The sequence below is a fragment of the Capra hircus genome, chromosome 5 (assembly GCF_001704415.2).
Source record: "Capra hircus breed San Clemente chromosome 5, ASM170441v1, whole genome shotgun sequence".
Classification (NCBI taxonomy): domain Eukaryota; kingdom Metazoa; phylum Chordata; class Mammalia; order Artiodactyla; family Bovidae; genus Capra; species Capra hircus.
In genome coordinates, this window is record NC_030812.1 from 59,007,540 (window position 1) to 59,024,919 (window position 17,380).

Below are 17,380 nucleotides of genomic sequence, written 5' to 3' on the forward strand. Positions count from 1 at the left end.
AGAAGTCAAACTACCAGCTACCTAGGAATTGTAACTTAAAGGACTGTAACGGATTTTTGGTCTAAGATAGCTCTTCCATCTGTGAACACTATGCCAATACATACCCACAGTTCGGTACCAGGGCAGGTCAAAGTAACTGAGAAACAAGAAAACTGCTACTGACTGAGATGAGCAAAAATGGCATCAGGCACACCCCTACCATACCCTCCCAGCAGCTTCTTTCTTCAATACAATGTTGCAAGCAGAACTAAATATTTCAAAAGAGCAAAAGAAAAAAGGCAGAAGCTGCATTCTAAACTCTGAAATATTTCAAAAGCCATTTTGCTTTCCAAATGGGAAGAAGCTATTTGGAGTTCACCACCAACTAAAACACAAAATCTAGACCCTAAGATCTTACTTTTTGGCTGAATCTGTAAATTTTCCTGCTCGGGTCTTCTGGGTCAGGTGCTTCTCCGTCACGAATGGCACTCATAAGTGCCACCAGTTCTTTGGGGACAGACACCTAATCGAGAAGAAAAGTCATTACCAGTTATAAATAAAATGTTCTATGTAAAATAACCTCTTCCGCCTTCTTGACTCTTGATCCAGTAGACTATGAACCCAATACAGCCATTTGTTATCAGTTTTATAAACAGAATTAGCAATATGTAAAACTGGCTTCTTTTAAAATGAATGTGAAATATCCACCTATTCATTCACCTATTCATATTGAAAGCATTTGGCAGAAACCAGATTAAAATCCCAGCTCCACCATTTACTAACTGCATGGACTTGGGTAAATAATCCTCCTGAGCCTCCATTTCCTAAATCAACGAAGGTCATACTTCATAGAATTGTTGCGAGGACTAAATAACCTAAATTTATGTTACTTATAAAGAACGTACATTATTTATTTTAATCATTTACTTTTATTATGTTAATAATTTTTTGACCACACCTGGCAATGGCAGGCACCAGGCCTGATCCCCTCTATACCCTCAGGAGATTCAAAAGGATGTTATACTCACTTTAGAACAGAGAATACAGTTCTGAAAATTTTAACATTTAAAACATAAACTTAAGAGTTACAAAATTCTACTTTTAAAATATCTTAATTTATGTATTTTCGGCTGTGCCAGGCGTTCTCTAGTTACGTCAAGTGGGGCTGCTCTCCATTCTAGTTGCGGGGTGCAGGATTCTCATTGCAGTGGCGTCCCTGGTTGTGCAGCACAGGCTCCAGGCGGGCAGGCTTTCACAGCTGCAGCATGCAGGCTCAGTAGCCGTGGCACAGGCTTAGCTGCTGCGTGGCATGTGGACTCTTCCCTGACCAGAGATCGAACCCGTGACCCCTGCACTGCCAGGTGGATTCTTATCCACTGTGTCACCAGGGAAGTCCCACATTCTACTTTTTAAGGGTCTTGAGTGTGAGGAACTTAAGCTTATTGCTGAGAAAGGTGAAATAATTTTCTCTGGAACCTTGTATGGAGAAGATCCTTATGGAGCAAACCTATGGTCATTGATGTGTGTACCCCAGCTCCATGATTCTGAAAGTGCTACTTCTAGTGAATGCCAGAATAAAGGACCATCCCCTGAGTATTAGTGACTTAGCAAGCATCCATTCCAACAATTCTGGACTTTCTTGTTCTGTCTGCACGTAGTAATGTTAGTCGCTCAGTTGTGTCTGACTCTTTGTGACCCTGTGAACTGCAGCCCACCAGCCTTCTCTGTCCATAGGATTCTCCAGGCAAGAAAGCTGAAGTGGGTTACCATTCCCTTCTTCAGGGGATCTTCCCTACCTAGGGATCGAACCCTGGCCCAGCCCTCAAAGCTGTTACTGCAGCGAGCACAGAATCAGGAGCTCCAGAACCAGCACTGCTATAGCCACAGATCCTGGAGCTAAAAGCCTAGACACTACTGTGGTTCCACTTCCTCCCTTCATTTAGGCAGTGATACGTCATCCAGATGAGAAAGCTGAGGTGGTGAGGTCACAAGACTTGCCCAAGGTCATGCAGTTATTCAGTGGTGGAGAAGATCCCAGATCCTGGGATTCTTGGCCTCCAACTGTAGTTTCTGCAGCGTTATGCTCAGGGTGCTTTGGTGGTAGGACAATGTGGGAATCAAGAAGTTTCCATAAATACTAGATGGTCCTCAGTTCCATTTGCCTGGTCTGAGTAAGTCTAGCCTCTGGGATAGTATTTATTAATTATAGTCCACCTTTTCGTAAAAGGGTTAGTAGTACCTACAAGAATAAGTTGGAAATGCATACAAATAAGTCTGTAATATACGCCCATCAGGATACCTAGATAGATTTTTTTTTTTTTTTCCTAGATAGATATTTACATGGCTAGTTCCCAGGTGGTGCTAGTGGTAAAGAATTCACCAGCAATGCAGGAGACAGAAGGGATGTGGGCTTGATCCTTGGGTCGGGAAAACCCCCTGGAGGAGGAAATGACAACCCATTCCAGTATTCCTCCCTGGGAAATCCCACAGACAGAGGAGCCTGGTGGGCTATGGTCCATGGGGTTGCAAAGAGTAGGACACGACTGAAGTGATATGCACAAAGCACATTTATAGAGCATTTAACCCTACAAATTTTTTCAAAGTTGAAAAGAGTTGCTCCCAAATTCTTGATTTTAGGCCTAGAATTCTTTTTTTGTATATGTTATTTTATTTATTTTTGGCTGCACTTGGTCATGGTTGCTGCATAGGTTTTTTTTTTCTAGTTGCAGCAAGAGGGGGTTACTGTTCATTGCAGTATGCGGGCTTTTCACTGCCGTGGCTTCTCTTGCTGCAGAGCATTGGTCTAGCTGCAGCTCCCGGCTCTAGAGACAGGCTCAATAGTTGTGGCACACGGGCCTAGGCGCTCTGTGGCATGTGGGATCTTCCTGGAGCAGGGATCGAACCCTGTACTGGCAGGTTGGTTCTTCACCACTGATCCACCAGGAAAGCCTCTGAATTCTTTTAAAAACCAGAATGATACTCATTTCCCTTTTCCACATTTATGTTTGAAACTGCCTTTGGAACAGAGGTTCAAAATGAGATCCATTTTTCTAACATATTTCAGGCAGAATTTAATAAGTAAACTATTGCTAGCTAAAAGAACATTATTATCTCTGCTTATCATTATTGACTTATGTGGTTCATTTTGGAAACATAATCTGTGTTCATGAATTGGAAGAATTAATATTGCTAAAACATCCATACTACCCAAAGCAATCTATAGATTTAATGTAGTCCCTATCAAAATACTCATACAGAACAATTAATTCAGCTAATACTTTCAGTAATAGTTACCTCTGCGCTGTAGGTTAATTTCACAGAAGGAGTGTCCTGGCAAGGAAGAATAGCTCTACAGTGGATAGCCTGGGAGAGAGAGGGAAAAAAGAAACAGCTATTTCCCTGACTCATAAGTCATTAAGAAGTCATTACAATTGCAGCATTGGTCTTAGATCCGTTCTTTTTAAAAGTAAAAATGTCTCACATTTCTTCAGTTCTTTTCAAGTAGCAAAAGGAGATCTGTGGATAAAAAAATCTAATTTCCCCTTTTAATGTATGCCCCACCCTCACATTTCAGCTGGAGCATGAAGCAACGTTAAACAATGATTCCTGGGCAATAGTAGCGCCCAGTGAGAAGTTGTTAGGAACCCTGTCGAAAAAGGGCTCTTTAGTGAAGTAAATTTGAGGACCATGGCATGTTACATGCCTGTCTGGGAGAGTCACCAGGAATGCTGGCTTTCTGAAGGCTCTGCAGAGACCCAGAATAAAGAAACCTGTTCAAATTCTTATACTTATTTCAACACAAAACCCACTTTCTTTTGGTTAATTATGACAGTCTAATGGGATGCCAGTTTCCTGAGAAACACAGCTTGGACAATGTGGTTAAGGTCTTGACATTTTGATCTTGTGGCAAGCCTTGAAAGCAAACACTAGGAAGACAGGAGGGAGAAAGAAGTCTCTTTTAACACCATCTAGACATATTCATTCACCTAACAGGTAAAGCATTTCTTTGCTTCCGCATCCATCTGTCAAAATGATCAATTCCATCAAGAAGAATGGCCAGGGTACCTACTATTTCATACTCTGGCCTGTTGTCAGATAAGTCTGCACCTATTGCTGGTGAGCAAAGGGAACCCAGCCTCACTGAGCTGGAAGGGACACTGACACTCACCTCTCTCTAGGAGGTTGTTACAAATCCCAGACATACTTCACACCTCTGCAAACTTCCTTCTATCCTCCAGACACCAGCTCTTTTTACTTCAGATCTAATAGATTCCCCAAAGATACAGGAGTCCAAGTGACCTCACCTCTAGTTGGATTAAGTAGAATAGAAGAACCAGATAGTCTGCTCTCCCCAAACAAGGTTCTAAGACCATGTATTCAGGCTTCCTTAAAGGTCCCTGGTTATGTGACTCCACAATGCCAGGGGTGAGGTTTATGTGTATTTCACTGGATAAGACCAAACCCAGGAAAATATGCATAGAGAACAGCTATAAGCAAACTCATCAAACAAAATCATGTCTATGTGCTTCCTATCAACTGTAGTAATTTAACTGAAATCGCTTTCCTCCATTTCGAAAACTGCTTCCAACAAGAAATGGAATAGAATGTTCAAAATTCACATTCTTGTGACTCACAGATCTTTACGGACATTTCGTAACAATTACTGATGAAAATCAGATAAGAGATGGAGTGTATAATTGGTACATTCTTGCCTAGAACATGGTATCTCTTCCAGAGTAGTGAACTGAGGGTTTCTTAGACAAAAAATAAAACTTCAATTGGCAATAAAAAGTAAACGTTGCCAGCATTGCTTCCTTTCTGACAGACCTGTTTTCAAATGTGAGCCTAGCATAGTGCCTTACACAGAGGAATATTTAAAGGATTAAATATGCAGAGTACCTTACACAATGCTTAGAAATATAGTCAATGTTTAATGAAGTAAATTTTTTTCATTGTAAACTATTTGATTGCTAAAAGAATTAGTTTTGTTTCTTTCAGGAGTTTGACACGTATCATTCTTATGACAGACTATCTCTAAGTATGTTCTTTATTTTTAGTTTTTAAACAGAAAATAGATATAGTCTAAATCATATCATCTTAATGGTACATTAATATATATACATAATGTGTACATTTGTAAATGTGTAAGAAAAATCTGGAAAGGCTACAGACCAACTCAGTTGTTATCTCTGGACAATGGTATCTCGAGAGGAATGGGAAATCTGATCCTTCCCTTTATTGTTAAGCAGTTTTCATAACCAGTACATATTCTGTTTAGCAGTGTTTTCCTTTCATTTTAAGACCATTTATTGAGTGCCCACTCTATGCCAAGTTCTATGGTAGGTGTTGAGGATATGAATATATTAATAATATGACCTAGATAGTCCAGCCTAGCTAGACATATTTCAAATGAAAGGAAGTTTTTTTTAAAAGTAATATACAAATGTATTAATGGTGAGAGAGATAAATGAAAATGTACGTAGTCTTTATAAGATGAAATACTATCTTAGGTAAGACCCCAGTATCTGTAAGACCACTGTCCACTTTGCTTCAGTCAGTTGCATGAGCTGGGAATAACAAACCATCCCAAGTCCTTTTTACCTGGCACTGACTAAAGAGATAGGGGTGCTCTTTCCCAGAAGTTTGTTCAGGAGTGAGCCACTGAAGAGCAGAAGATTTTGGAGATGTCTCGAAAGAAATCTCTATAACAATTTCTTGATTTCTGTATGAAAGGAACAAATACATTAGTAGTATACAATTCAATCTAACTAAAATTTTAATTCATAATACATAAACAACATGATATACACCAAATAATATAAACAGAATTTTATGAGGTCTCATTACTGCTTGAGAGTAACTTCTAGGAATGTTTGCCTTGCATGCTCTTACCTGAATGTCAGCCTGTGAGTCTTTTTTTCTACATGGTAACTGCTTATGAAGATGTAAGAGGAACTAATACTAGGTGAATACCCCAGCTTTTTTTCTGTGATACCAGGTAATCTTTTACAGTGGTGGGAAGGTAGAAGAAATAACTTTGGAATGCTGACGACCACTGCAGGGGTGGCAGAGCATAGCACAGGGCAGTGCTAGTTTGCAAACTGTTGCTGGAAGAGTTAAGTCAAGAACTTGAGAGTAAATGTTCATGTCTGTTAAATCTATGATAAAAGCATGTGTTTGTATTTAATCTCTTCTTCCTAGTAATTAGTTTTTACTGCATTTTACACAAGTATTAGCCTGTGGTGGACTGGAACTAACAAAAACTGGGTCCTTCACCCAGATAGATTGAGCAGCATTGTTAATGAAGAAACAGCAGGAGCCCTGGAGACCAGTGGCTGCGCTTGAGTCCTGACTCTACCACTGACTGTGAACTTGGCTGAGCTATGAACTTGAGCAAATTATTTGACCTTCCTATGCCATAGTTGCTTCATCTGTGGAATATGGTTAATGACATACCTCACAAATTATGTGTGTTTCCCTTCTTTTTCTTAAATGGGAAGAGAAGATATGAAAACACTGGCTGCTACCAGGTGGGATTAGATTGACTTTGTTCTAGGCCAATGGTTTTCCACCATTTATTCCCTCCCCAATATACCAAGGAGTGGGATATAGTCCCAATATGACAGCTCTGGCTAACTTTCTTGAACAAGTTACCTTCTCTCTCTGAGGTTCCCTTTCCTCATTTGTCACTTTTATTAATCGAATAACAATGACAAACACATAACCATTTCACCTAACCATTTCTACATACTAATCTTGGGATAAGCACTGTAGATGTAGTCTTTAATCCTTATAGCGCATGCGTGCTAAGTTACTTCAGTCATGTCCCTTTGTGACCCATGGACTGTAGCCCACCAGGCTCCTCTGTCCATGTGATTCTCCAAGCAAGAATACTGGAGTGGGTTGCCATGCCCTCCTCCAAGGGATCTTTTCATCCCAGGGATCGAACCTACATCTCTTACATCTCCTGCATAAGCAGGCAGGTTCTTTACCACTAGGGCCACCTGGGAAGCCCAAACCCTTATAGTAACCCTTTGTATAATGTAGATCATGCCACAAAGGGTTACTACAGGGATTATAAGAAAGAATACATCTACAGCACTTATCCCAAGATTAGTACATAGAAATGGTTACGTGTTTGTCATTGTTATTCCATTAATAAAACTGGCCAGCCTCCAGCGAGGAGGTGAAAAATACACAGCTTGTAAGAGCTTCCCAGGTGACCCTGAAATGCTTCCTTAAGGCATTCCCACCATCACTCTAGGTATTACTAACATGATGAGTGAAGAAGTAACAGTTATCAAGTCCTATTTTTGAGTATTTTATACAGTGAATTTCTTTAGTATCTTAGGAATATATAATTCTCACTATAAGCTTCGATCTGAACAGCAGATTGGTAGGAGGAGTGTACCAACTACTACATACACACAAACTAAAAATAGGAAATGAAAAAAAAACTAAAATAAAAATACATATTCCCCTTATTTAGCCATAAAAGAGAAAGATGAGAATATCCATACTTGCACAGAGCAATAGGAAGAGAGATTTCGATTGGTGATCCCTTGTAACTTTGTCTTTCTCCAAGAGTATATTTGACTTCTTGTCCATTGATGACCACTTTTTCTATTGTGAGGTCCTTTGTATCCAGAATCTAGAAATAAATCAGTATTTTTAGATGATAGGAAAATTGTTTTATGCACTGGAAAAACTAAATGATAGTTACAGCCTTACTACAGTTTCAGATTGGAACTAGTTGCTTTAAGACAGAGTAAGATACAGAGTGAAAGACAGGAATTGAAGGAGTTGGCAGTTAGCACAGGTCCCAATCCACCTTCTCTAAACTTCCCCTCTACCGTCTGAGCTACCGGGGAAGCCCTGGCTTTAAGTAAGAGTCAGATCTAAATGAAAATGCCTTTGCTTCTGTCTCCTAAAACTTCTCTACTATGAAAAATCTCATCTATAACTTGTCTTTCATCATGACTCCTCAATATATATTACCTTGTATTTCTTCCTACAATTCATATCGTCCTACTGCTCTGTACTACTTTCATAGATCCCAAAATTAAAACAAATCTTGGTGCTTATTAGGCAAATAAGCAGACTGTACATCACTGCTTTGTGTGTCTAGAGAAGTCCAACCCGGTTACGGCAACTCTGACCAAATGGCCCTACAGAGCAGTGGTCTCCAGCCTTCTTGGCACCAGGGACTGGTTTCACAGAAGACAATTTTTCCATGGACCAGGGGGGTTGGTGGGGATGGTTTCAGGATGATTCATGCACATTACATTTATTGTGTACTTTATTATTATTATATCAGCTCTACCTCAGATTATCAGGCATTAGACCCCGGAAGTTGGGGACCCCCGCTACTGGGAGATTGGGAGTGCATATCTACTTGCCAGGCAGATTATCTGCTTTGGGCAGGAAGGGAGTGGCAACAAGTGTCTGAGGATTTTCCATCCCGATATTCCTCTATCTAAGCTCTAGAACCCATACCCTTTCATTATCTCTCAACTAATCTCTTGTTCTAGAATTTTCAATCTTCCTATGCCACAAGCCTGTTTCCAAACAACTTAAAGCTTCCAGCTTCCCGTATTAATTTTAAAACTTCACTCAATCCTCTGCCCTCTCTGATAACTATTCTACTTTTCTCCTTCCTTCCTTAAACTCCAAGGGTTATCTATGGCTGCTATTTCTACTTTCTCATCAATCTATCCTCCCTTTCTCCTCTTCAGTCTGACTTCTAGTTTTTGTGCCACAAGAAGGGCAGTCCTCCTGATCAATAGGTCTTTTCTGTTCAGTAGCCTGGACTCTGCTGCTAATGGCCCCAGTGGACTGTACCATCTGTTTGAAGCCCTTTCCTTGGCTGCTTTGAATTCACACATCAATGATTCTCCTCTTTGTCTAATACTTTTTTCCTCCCCATCCTTTCTAACTACAAAATCTAGATATGTCCCCATGCACTAGCCTTGGGCTTTCAGCTTACTTACCGTATTCTTCAGCCCTTAGTTCTTGCTCATTCTCACATCTTCACCTGGAACCTCTGTACAGGTGACTACCCATCTCTTTCGCAGCTGCCTCCCCTCCCCAGGACTTCAGCAGGTATCTCTAACTGCCTGGTTAACATTTCCATGGGAAATAGCATCTCATATTCAGTAGGCTCCTAAAGATTTTTAAAAAGCCACCCTTCTGTACCCTAAGTTTGCTTTCTCTCCTGTTGTCTCTAGTCCATTGATGGAACTCCTCAACTTACCCAAGGTTTGAAACATTCAAATAATCCAGTTGGTCCCACTTCCCAATCCCACATAGCCAATTAACAAATTTTTCTTTCACACTGTCCTCATACTTTTTTTTTTTTCCTTCTACCACCACCCTAGGTCAGGCCCTGTGGACTTTCAGAACTGCTCACTATCTAACCTTCCTACCTCTGACATCTTTCCCTTGCAATCTGGCCTAGAATAGCATGGGGAGTTAGACTGCCAAGAAACAGTCACTTTCCAGTCCCCTCTCTTTTGGATCAGTTAACTGGGTGATAAGTTGAGGAAATTTCAACAATTTTACTCTTATCTAGAATCAAGAGTTTTTGGCTGGGAAGAAATTTCCATCCTGGTTTTATTATCTTTTCCCTTTCTTTTTCTTTGTTTTTTAAGAGCAGCCAAATTTGTTATGAGTATCATCAGTTTTCCTTCCAATGGGCAATTATTATTTCTTTTGGAGTACTCCCTATTTCTGGGGAGTCCCTCAATGGTTGCCCTTACTCTAAATTAAATTATCTTCCCACTCTTGAATATTCAGAAATACTGGATTTTATAGCTTAAGAATAATAAAGGTACTCCTTTGCTCATATTCCAGTACTTGTTTCTGAATATCTGATTTGTTGTAAAAACTTGATGGGAGTATCTTATGTATATAAACTACTTATGTTTATACTACTTTTATAACCATAAAGGTTTCCCTGGTGGCTCAGTTGGTAAAGAATCTGCCTGCAATATGGGAGACCTGGGTTCAAGCCCTGGGTTGGGAAGATCCCCTGGAGAAGGGAAAGGCTACCCACTCCAGTATTCTGGCCTGGAGAATTCCATGGACTCTACAGTCCACAGGGTCACAAAGAGTCGAACACAACTAAGTGACTTTCACTTCACTATATCCATAAGGGTGAATCATTTGGGTCATTTCCCAGTGGAACATATTCTATTTTCTGTATTGCCTAAACTTTTCAAGTCTGTTCTGAATCAGAAGACTGTTTTAACTATTTTTCTGTGAAACCTTTTCAGTATCCTCTGTGTTTGTTACAGCAGCTGGCCCAGCTTTCTCCAGCAGCACTTACTGTGCCACATTACAAGGTTTTGTTTTATCCATTAGACTGAGGGCTCTTCAAAAGAAAAAGAATGTTACTTAGGCTTGCATTCCCAGGGTTTAACACAGTGCCAGAGAAACAGCAGGTGCCCATTAATGCATGAAACAAGTCCTGGACCAAGAGAAAATAGGAAATGCAATGTTTAAGCTGTGTATCTCAAGTCCCAACCTCAGCTAGCATTACCAAATTACTTAAGAAATTCCCCTTCAAATTTCTTTGATAAGTGTTATTAAGCAATTGATCAAAAATAGAAATAAGAAGGAAAAACAAAGGAAACTGGATAGTTGGCTAGTTGGAATTAGCAATCTAAAAATCTTCTCTTGAAATTTGCAGAATGCAAAAGAACAGGCAGGCTTTTAGACTGGAACTTTGAACAGACATAAAATTTAAGCGTCCTAACTCTAGCTTACTCAGGCAACAGAGGTAAAGGTTTAATTTTTATAAATAGGAGTGCAAGGTCATATTAAGCAGTGACAAACTATCAAAATTCACTTTCTTTTACTAAAAGGAGAGATTGCTTTGAAAGAGGACTTCAGTTCAGCCAATCCTGCCTGGGCAAAGCTGTCTGCAAAAATAAATGACAGCCTGGCATTTCAAGCAGACAAAGTACAGCCTATAAGGAAATAGTTGTGATCTTGCTTATAAGATCTTTGATTTATTTATTTCTTTATAGTACTTCTGGGGACTACAATACATAGAGGAGTCCACCGGTTTTTCAAACCAGAATTAGTCTAGGAAAATGTTAAATAACAAAGTAAGAAGTTTAGGAGCTTTATTGATTCATATCAATGAACTCAAAATACAGGTCTATTACTCAAGCAGGTAAAAGTCATAAAAGCCACCAACTCTTATCTAAACTTACTAATAAACCCAGTTAGTGGATCCCACAGATTTCCCCCTATCAAGCTTACAATATACCTTCTCTGTTGCTTATTGCTGGGCTGTAGTGGCTATCACCTGGACAAGGCAATGGCAACCCACTCCAGTGCTCTTCCCTGGAAAATCCCATGGATGGAGGAGCCTGGTGAGCTGCAGTCCATGGGGTCTCGGGGAGTCGGACACGGCTGAGCGACTTCCCTTTCACTTTTCACTTTCATGCATTGGACAAGGAAATGGCAATCCACTCCAGTGTTCTTGCCTGGAGAATCCCAAGGACGGCTGAGCCTGGTGGGCTGCCATCTATGGGGTCGCACAGAGTCGGACACGACTGAAGCAACTTAGCAGCAGCAGCAGCAGTAGCTATCACCACACTATGCAATATATGTGGCTAGTTTTCTTGTTCCTCTTTTTTGTAAAAATCCTTATCTTTGAAATTCAAATATTATCAGACAGCTTGAGTAAGAACACTGAAAATAGGCTATGTTGTACAGATAAAATAATAACACTTCACAAAGCCAATCAAGTTTTTCATCATTCTGGTGGCTAGAGAGCTTGGAGAAGTCCTTATTTTCTAAGAAAGTGCAATATTACTTGCTGCTGGGAACCAACTATTAATCAAAGCTTGAATGTCCCACCCCTCCTTAAATTATTCTCAGAGAAGGGTGATAAGAAGCAAAGGTAGGAGGAACCATGAATCGGAGACAGCCGCACCTGGAGTTATAAAACAGAGACTGAAAGTATTACAGCAGGGCTCGGAATTCTAGGGGGTTTTAGAACTGGCAGGGAGATGGTAATCGGTCATATCCTGTAGATCTGCAGGTTGAAATAAAGGGGCCTGGGAGGGAGAGGTGGGACTGAGAATCTGCAGGACAGAGGGCCTGAGACTTAGCTGAGGGTGTGGACTGAGGAAAGTGGGCTGGGGACTGGAAGAATTCTGGGGCCTGAGGAGGGAGTTCTGGGCTCCAGGCCGAGGAAATGGGGAGACTACAGGGGGCGGCTTTAGCGCTGGGAGCTAGGATTAGCGGGGAAAGGAGAATTCCTGCTAAGATGAATCTTGAGGGCTGGGTGAGGAGCGGGGCGTGGAATGGGCACCAGGATGTGCCCAGGAACTGCGAAGGAGGCTTTGGGGGAAAGCAGTGCAGGAGAAGGCAGGTATACAAAGTGGGTAACGAAGGAGTGCAGAGACTCCAGTTGGGTTGGGAGGGATTGGTATGGGATGGATGCGTAGGGGGCTGAAGACTGGGCACTGAGAAATGAGTGGAGGCTCAAGAGGAGGTGTACAACAAGGGTTGTGGGCTGCGGAGGAGCATCTACGGATGCGTGAAGCCGGCGGGGGGCAGGCACGAGGAAGGGGCCGAAGCGGGGTGAAAGACGGGAGACGTGTAGCCAGGGAGAGGCGGGCACCCGGGAGCATGTCCCACCGTACCAGGCTGCGCAGATTGTCCTCCTGGGACTGGACGGTGAGCGCGGCGGTCCCGGTCAGTACCCGGCGAGTAAAGTCGATGCTGCAACGCAGGTGCAGGTGTTTGGTCTGGCAGACGGACGCCGGGGAGGCCAAGGAGCACGTATCCACTACCTCGGGCATGGCTGTGAGGAGTCCCGATGCACGCGACCTGCACCCCAGCTCTCAGCAACCAGACTACTCCGCTGAGCGCGAGAGAAAGGGAGAGTGAGGTAAAGAGAGGAGGAGGAATTCGCGGCGTCCGCTGGGAAAGGAAGTTCTTTGAAGTCAGCAAAGAGTAGGGTGTGGCATTGGTGGAACTACAAGTCCCATGGTGCAGTGCGACAAGGCGTGCGCTTTGCTCTCTGGGAGTGTGTGTGTGTGTCAAGGGGTGTAGAAGTGGATCGATATTTCTCCCAAAGTGGGAGGAGGGGAGAAAAGGAGGGGAATGGAAGTTAGAGGAAGGGTAAGCAGATGGAAATAAGTGAAGGCTTTTATTTTAGTTCCATTCAACTTCAATGGAAGTTGCAATAGCAGTAGAAGAAATGCCAGGCCTACTGATGATTGTGGGTCATGAGAGGGGCGGGGTAAAAAGAGATAAGGGAACTGTCAGAGGTAGGCTTCTCATGCAATTCCTCGTTAGTATAGTGGTGAGTATCCCCGCCTGTCACGCGGGAGACCGGGGTTCGATTCCCCGACGGGGAGGCATTGAAGTTTTTTCTTTTTTCTTTGCAGGGTTCAGGCAAACATTTCAAAGGCTACCGTGAAAGAGAGTCAACATCAAGGTTTATATTTTAAAACCGTTTTGTGTCTGCTTTCCATGTCAGCAACCTCGTATGTACATTTCCAGGCCCTAGAGATCAAAATGAAAATAAACCACATTCTCATCTTAGAATCTTAGAACGATTACCTCAGTATACTGTAGTGAGAGAATTCTATGATAAAAGTGTGCAGTGGGTGCATAGGGGATACAGAAGTGGGGCATACTGAATGTGAGGAGGGGTTGAAGGATGACTTGCCTAAAAAATGAAACCTCAGAGTTGAAACTGGGAAAATTGGAGAAGAATGTGTCTCGAAGGACTTTGAACAGCTGGACCTTTAATCTTGAATGCATGAATGGAGTACTCACAGAAGAATTTTAAGCAAGGGAATGACATGGTCAGACTCATGTTATTAAAGGAACACTGGTAGCATTCAGAGAATGACTGTGTGTGTGTTAGTCTCCTATCTGACTCTTTACGACCCCATGGACTGTAGCCCCTCAGACTCCTCTGTCCATGGGATTGTCCAGGTAAGAATGCTGGAGTGGGTTGCCATGCCTTTCGCCAGGCGAGCTTCCCTACCCAGGGATTGAACCTGGACTTCCTGCATTTCAGGTAGAGTCCTAACAGTCAGAGCCACCAGGGAAGCCCCAGAAAATGGGGATGAGGCATCAAAACCAGAGTCAGGAGATTTGGAAATGGCCAGGCTTCCCTGGTGACTCAGATGGTAAAGAATCCGCCTGCAATGTGGGAGACCTGGGTTCAATCCCTGAGTTGGGAAGATCCCCTGGAGAAGGGCATGGCAACCAACTCTAGTATTCTTGCCTGGAGAATTCAATGGACAAAGGAACCTGGGGGCTACAGTCCATGGGGTCACAAAAAGTGGAACACCACTGAGTGACTTTCACTTCACTTCTGCTGCTAAAATAAATAGTTCAGGAAGAAGATGCTGGGGGCCTGACATAGGTATCTAATAAGTAGAGATGGAGAGGAAAGAATGGAAGGAATACTTAAGAGAGATAAGTGGTGTCACATTAAGAAGGAGCCTAAGATGATTTGTCAGATTCTAGGTTTCAGTGGTTGGGTAGTCGTTAACCAGAAGTAGAGACTATGGGAAGAGGACAGACTTAAGTGGGAAAGATGTAAGTTTAACTTGGGACAAATGGAGTTTGAGAGTGCATGGGAGTCAGAGTGGAGGCATCCTTGAAACATTCTGGGGAAGGTTCAGGTAGATATGAGAGTATCATCATGTGATGAGTGAAACTATGACAGTGAGTAAACTCGGCCCAGGGATCATGTGTAAAAAGAGCAGTGAAAACAGCTGGGAAGCTTGGAGCATGCCAGAATTTAAGGAAAAAAGCTAGAGGATAGGAGGAATCCTTTCACGGTGTATATGTATACCAAATCACCACGCGCACACTTTCAATATCTTAACATTTTATTTGTCAATTATACTTCAATAAAGTTGCATTTTTTGAAAGGTGGGGGATGGTGGTGCTAGAATAAAAGGAACTCATGAAATAAACTAAAAAGAACCAACCAGCAATGTCAAATACAGCCTAGAGGGCCATTACAATAGGAAGTAAAAAGTCTTCCTTGAATTTGGCAATGGGATGGAGGTAGGAAGATGGTGGTTTTGTTGACTTTTGTGGTTTAGTTGAAGGTGGATGACAGAGAGCAGCAACTGAGCAATAAAAAGAGTAGAGGGGAAATAGAACAGAGGCTGCTCTCTCGAGACCTGTGGCCAATGTGAGAAGGGAAGAAAAATGAGGAATAGGAAGGAGTATAGGAGTATTGTGCTGAGAAAACGTTGTTTTGTCTTTAGAGAGAGGGAAACTTTAACATGTTTAAAGGTGAAAGGATTTCTAGAGAAGCTGAATTGAGCAGTTGGAGAGCACTACATCTCTCCGATCTGTATCAAAGTGATCTAGCAATTAAATTTGGCCCCAGCCACAGATAGAGAGGCTATTCAGTAGGGTATCCTTGTGTTGGCCCCTGCAAGCCAAAGGAAAACAAAATGAAACCTCTCAAACTATGAAATCCAATACCTTACACATGCATAAATCCTAACTCCATAGAGCCTAAGAATCCATGGCATGATTGGCATTTGCGAACGCATTTTGAGGCCTAAAAAGTGTTCCTGGTGTCACCAAATCTAGAGTAACAAATACAATGCACTAGAATTGATTTAGCAAAAGAATATACAATCAAATTATCTTCCCAGTGGAGAAAGGATAGTTTGTTTTACTAAGAAAATGTCAATATCATCATCTTCCATTATTAATCACCAGGAACGCACAGAGTTTATGCCTCTGTGTTCAAGAAGAGATATCCACAGACAACCACATATGAACCCCTCAAACAGATTAATAGATTAATCAAAAGACAAATATAATTGTTTTCTATGATACCCACAGACACCTAAATATAAAGTGTACAATAATAGCAATTCACAAATAGGAGTATCATTCATATCTAACGATGGATTGAGTTTTTTAAATGAAGCTTTCCATTGCTTTTCTAAAATGAGGATACTATGAGGGTGTATATGCAACAGGAGATTTACATTATATATATATATATATATATATATATTTTAAGGTTTATTTTATTTTTTGACTGTGGGAGGTGTTTGTTGCTGCATGCAAGCTTTCTCCAGTCGCAGTGAGCAGGGGCTGCTGTTCGTTGCAGTGTCCCGGCTTCTCACTGTGGTGGCTTCTCTTGTTGCAGAGCACAGGCTCTAAGCAAGGAGACTTCAGTAGTGTGGCTTTCAGGCTCTAGAGCACAGGCTCAACAGTTGTGGCACCTGGGCTTAGTTGCTCTGCAGCATGTGGGGTCTTCCCAGATCAAGGATTGTATCAGTATTGCTTGCATTGCAAGGCAGATTCTTAACCCCTGAACCACCAGGGAAGTCCTAATTTTATATTTTTTAATTTTATTGAAGTCATCTGGTCCCATCACTTCATGGCAAATAGATGGGGAAACAGTGGAAACAGTGTCAGACTTTATTTTGGGGGGCTCCAAAATCACTGCAGATGGTGATTGCAGCCATGAAATTTAAAGACGCTTACTCCTTAGAAGGAAAGTCATGACCAACCTAGACAGCATATTAAAAAGCAGAGACATTACTTTGCCCACAAAGGTCCATCTAGTCAAGGCTATGTTTTTTCCAGTAGTCATGTATGGATGTAAGAGTTGGACTATAAAGAAAGCTGAGCACCAAAGAATTGATGCTTTTGAACTGTAGTATTCGAGAAGACTCTTAAGAGTCCCTTAGACTGCAAGGAGATCCAACCAGTCCATCCTAAAGGAGATCAGTCCTGGGTGTTCATTGGAAGGACTGATATTGAAGCTGAAACTCCAATATTTTGACCACCTGATGCAGAGAGCTGACTCATTTGAAAAGACGCTGATGCTGGGAGAGATTGAGGACAGGAGGAGAAGGGGACGACAGAGAATGAGATGGTTGGATAGCATCACCGACTCAATGGATATGAGTTTGGGTAAACTCTGGGAGTTGGCGATGGACAGGGAGGCCTGGCGTGCTGCAGAGTCGGACACGACTGAGCAACTGAACTGAACTGACAGTTGACTAACAATGTTGTGTTAATTTCTTCTGTACAGCAAAGTGACTCAGTTATATGTATACACACACATATATGTATATATGTGTATATATATATTTTTTCATATTCTTTTCCATTATGATTTGTCACAGGACTTTGGATATAGTTCCCTGTGCTAAACAGTAGGACTTTGTTGTTTATCCATCTTACATATAATAGTTTGCCTCTGCTAATCCCAAACTCCCATCAAAAGGAGATTTTACTAAGGATGAAAAGGATGATTAATGTAAAGTTCTATGAAAAGAAATGCACACATATTTACAGAGCATTACAAACAGTAGGTATTTCATCTCTGCTGCTCTATGACTCTACCTGGTTGTTGTTATTTAGTCGCTAA

At 41.7% G+C, this 17,380-nt stretch overlaps 1 protein-coding gene and 1 non-coding gene across 3 annotated transcripts in view; one reads left to right on the forward strand and one right to left on the reverse strand.

Annotated features, from left to right (window-relative positions):
* Positions 1 to 12,936, reverse strand: part of LTA4H (leukotriene A4 hydrolase) — a 32,254-nt gene extending 19,318 nt beyond the window's left edge. The window contains exons 1-5 of one of the 2 annotated variants that reach the window (XM_005680471.3): positions 12,642 to 12,936; positions 7,500 to 7,630; positions 5,581 to 5,701; positions 3,274 to 3,342; positions 398 to 502 (exon numbers count right to left, since the gene is read on the reverse strand). In XM_005680471.3, coding sequence (XP_005680528.1) covers positions 398 to 502; positions 3,274 to 3,342; positions 5,581 to 5,701; positions 7,500 to 7,630; positions 12,642 to 12,800 — 585 coding nt within the window. In that variant the 5' untranslated portion in view covers positions 12,801 to 12,936. The remainder of the gene's footprint in view (positions 1 to 397; positions 503 to 3,273; positions 3,343 to 5,580; positions 5,702 to 7,499; positions 7,631 to 12,641) is intronic. The other variant, XM_013963989.2, reaches the window with a different exon arrangement.
* TRNAD-GUC lies at positions 13,290 to 13,361 on the forward strand. Its single transcript has one exon. It is a non-coding gene; the product is annotated as a tRNA-Asp (tRNA).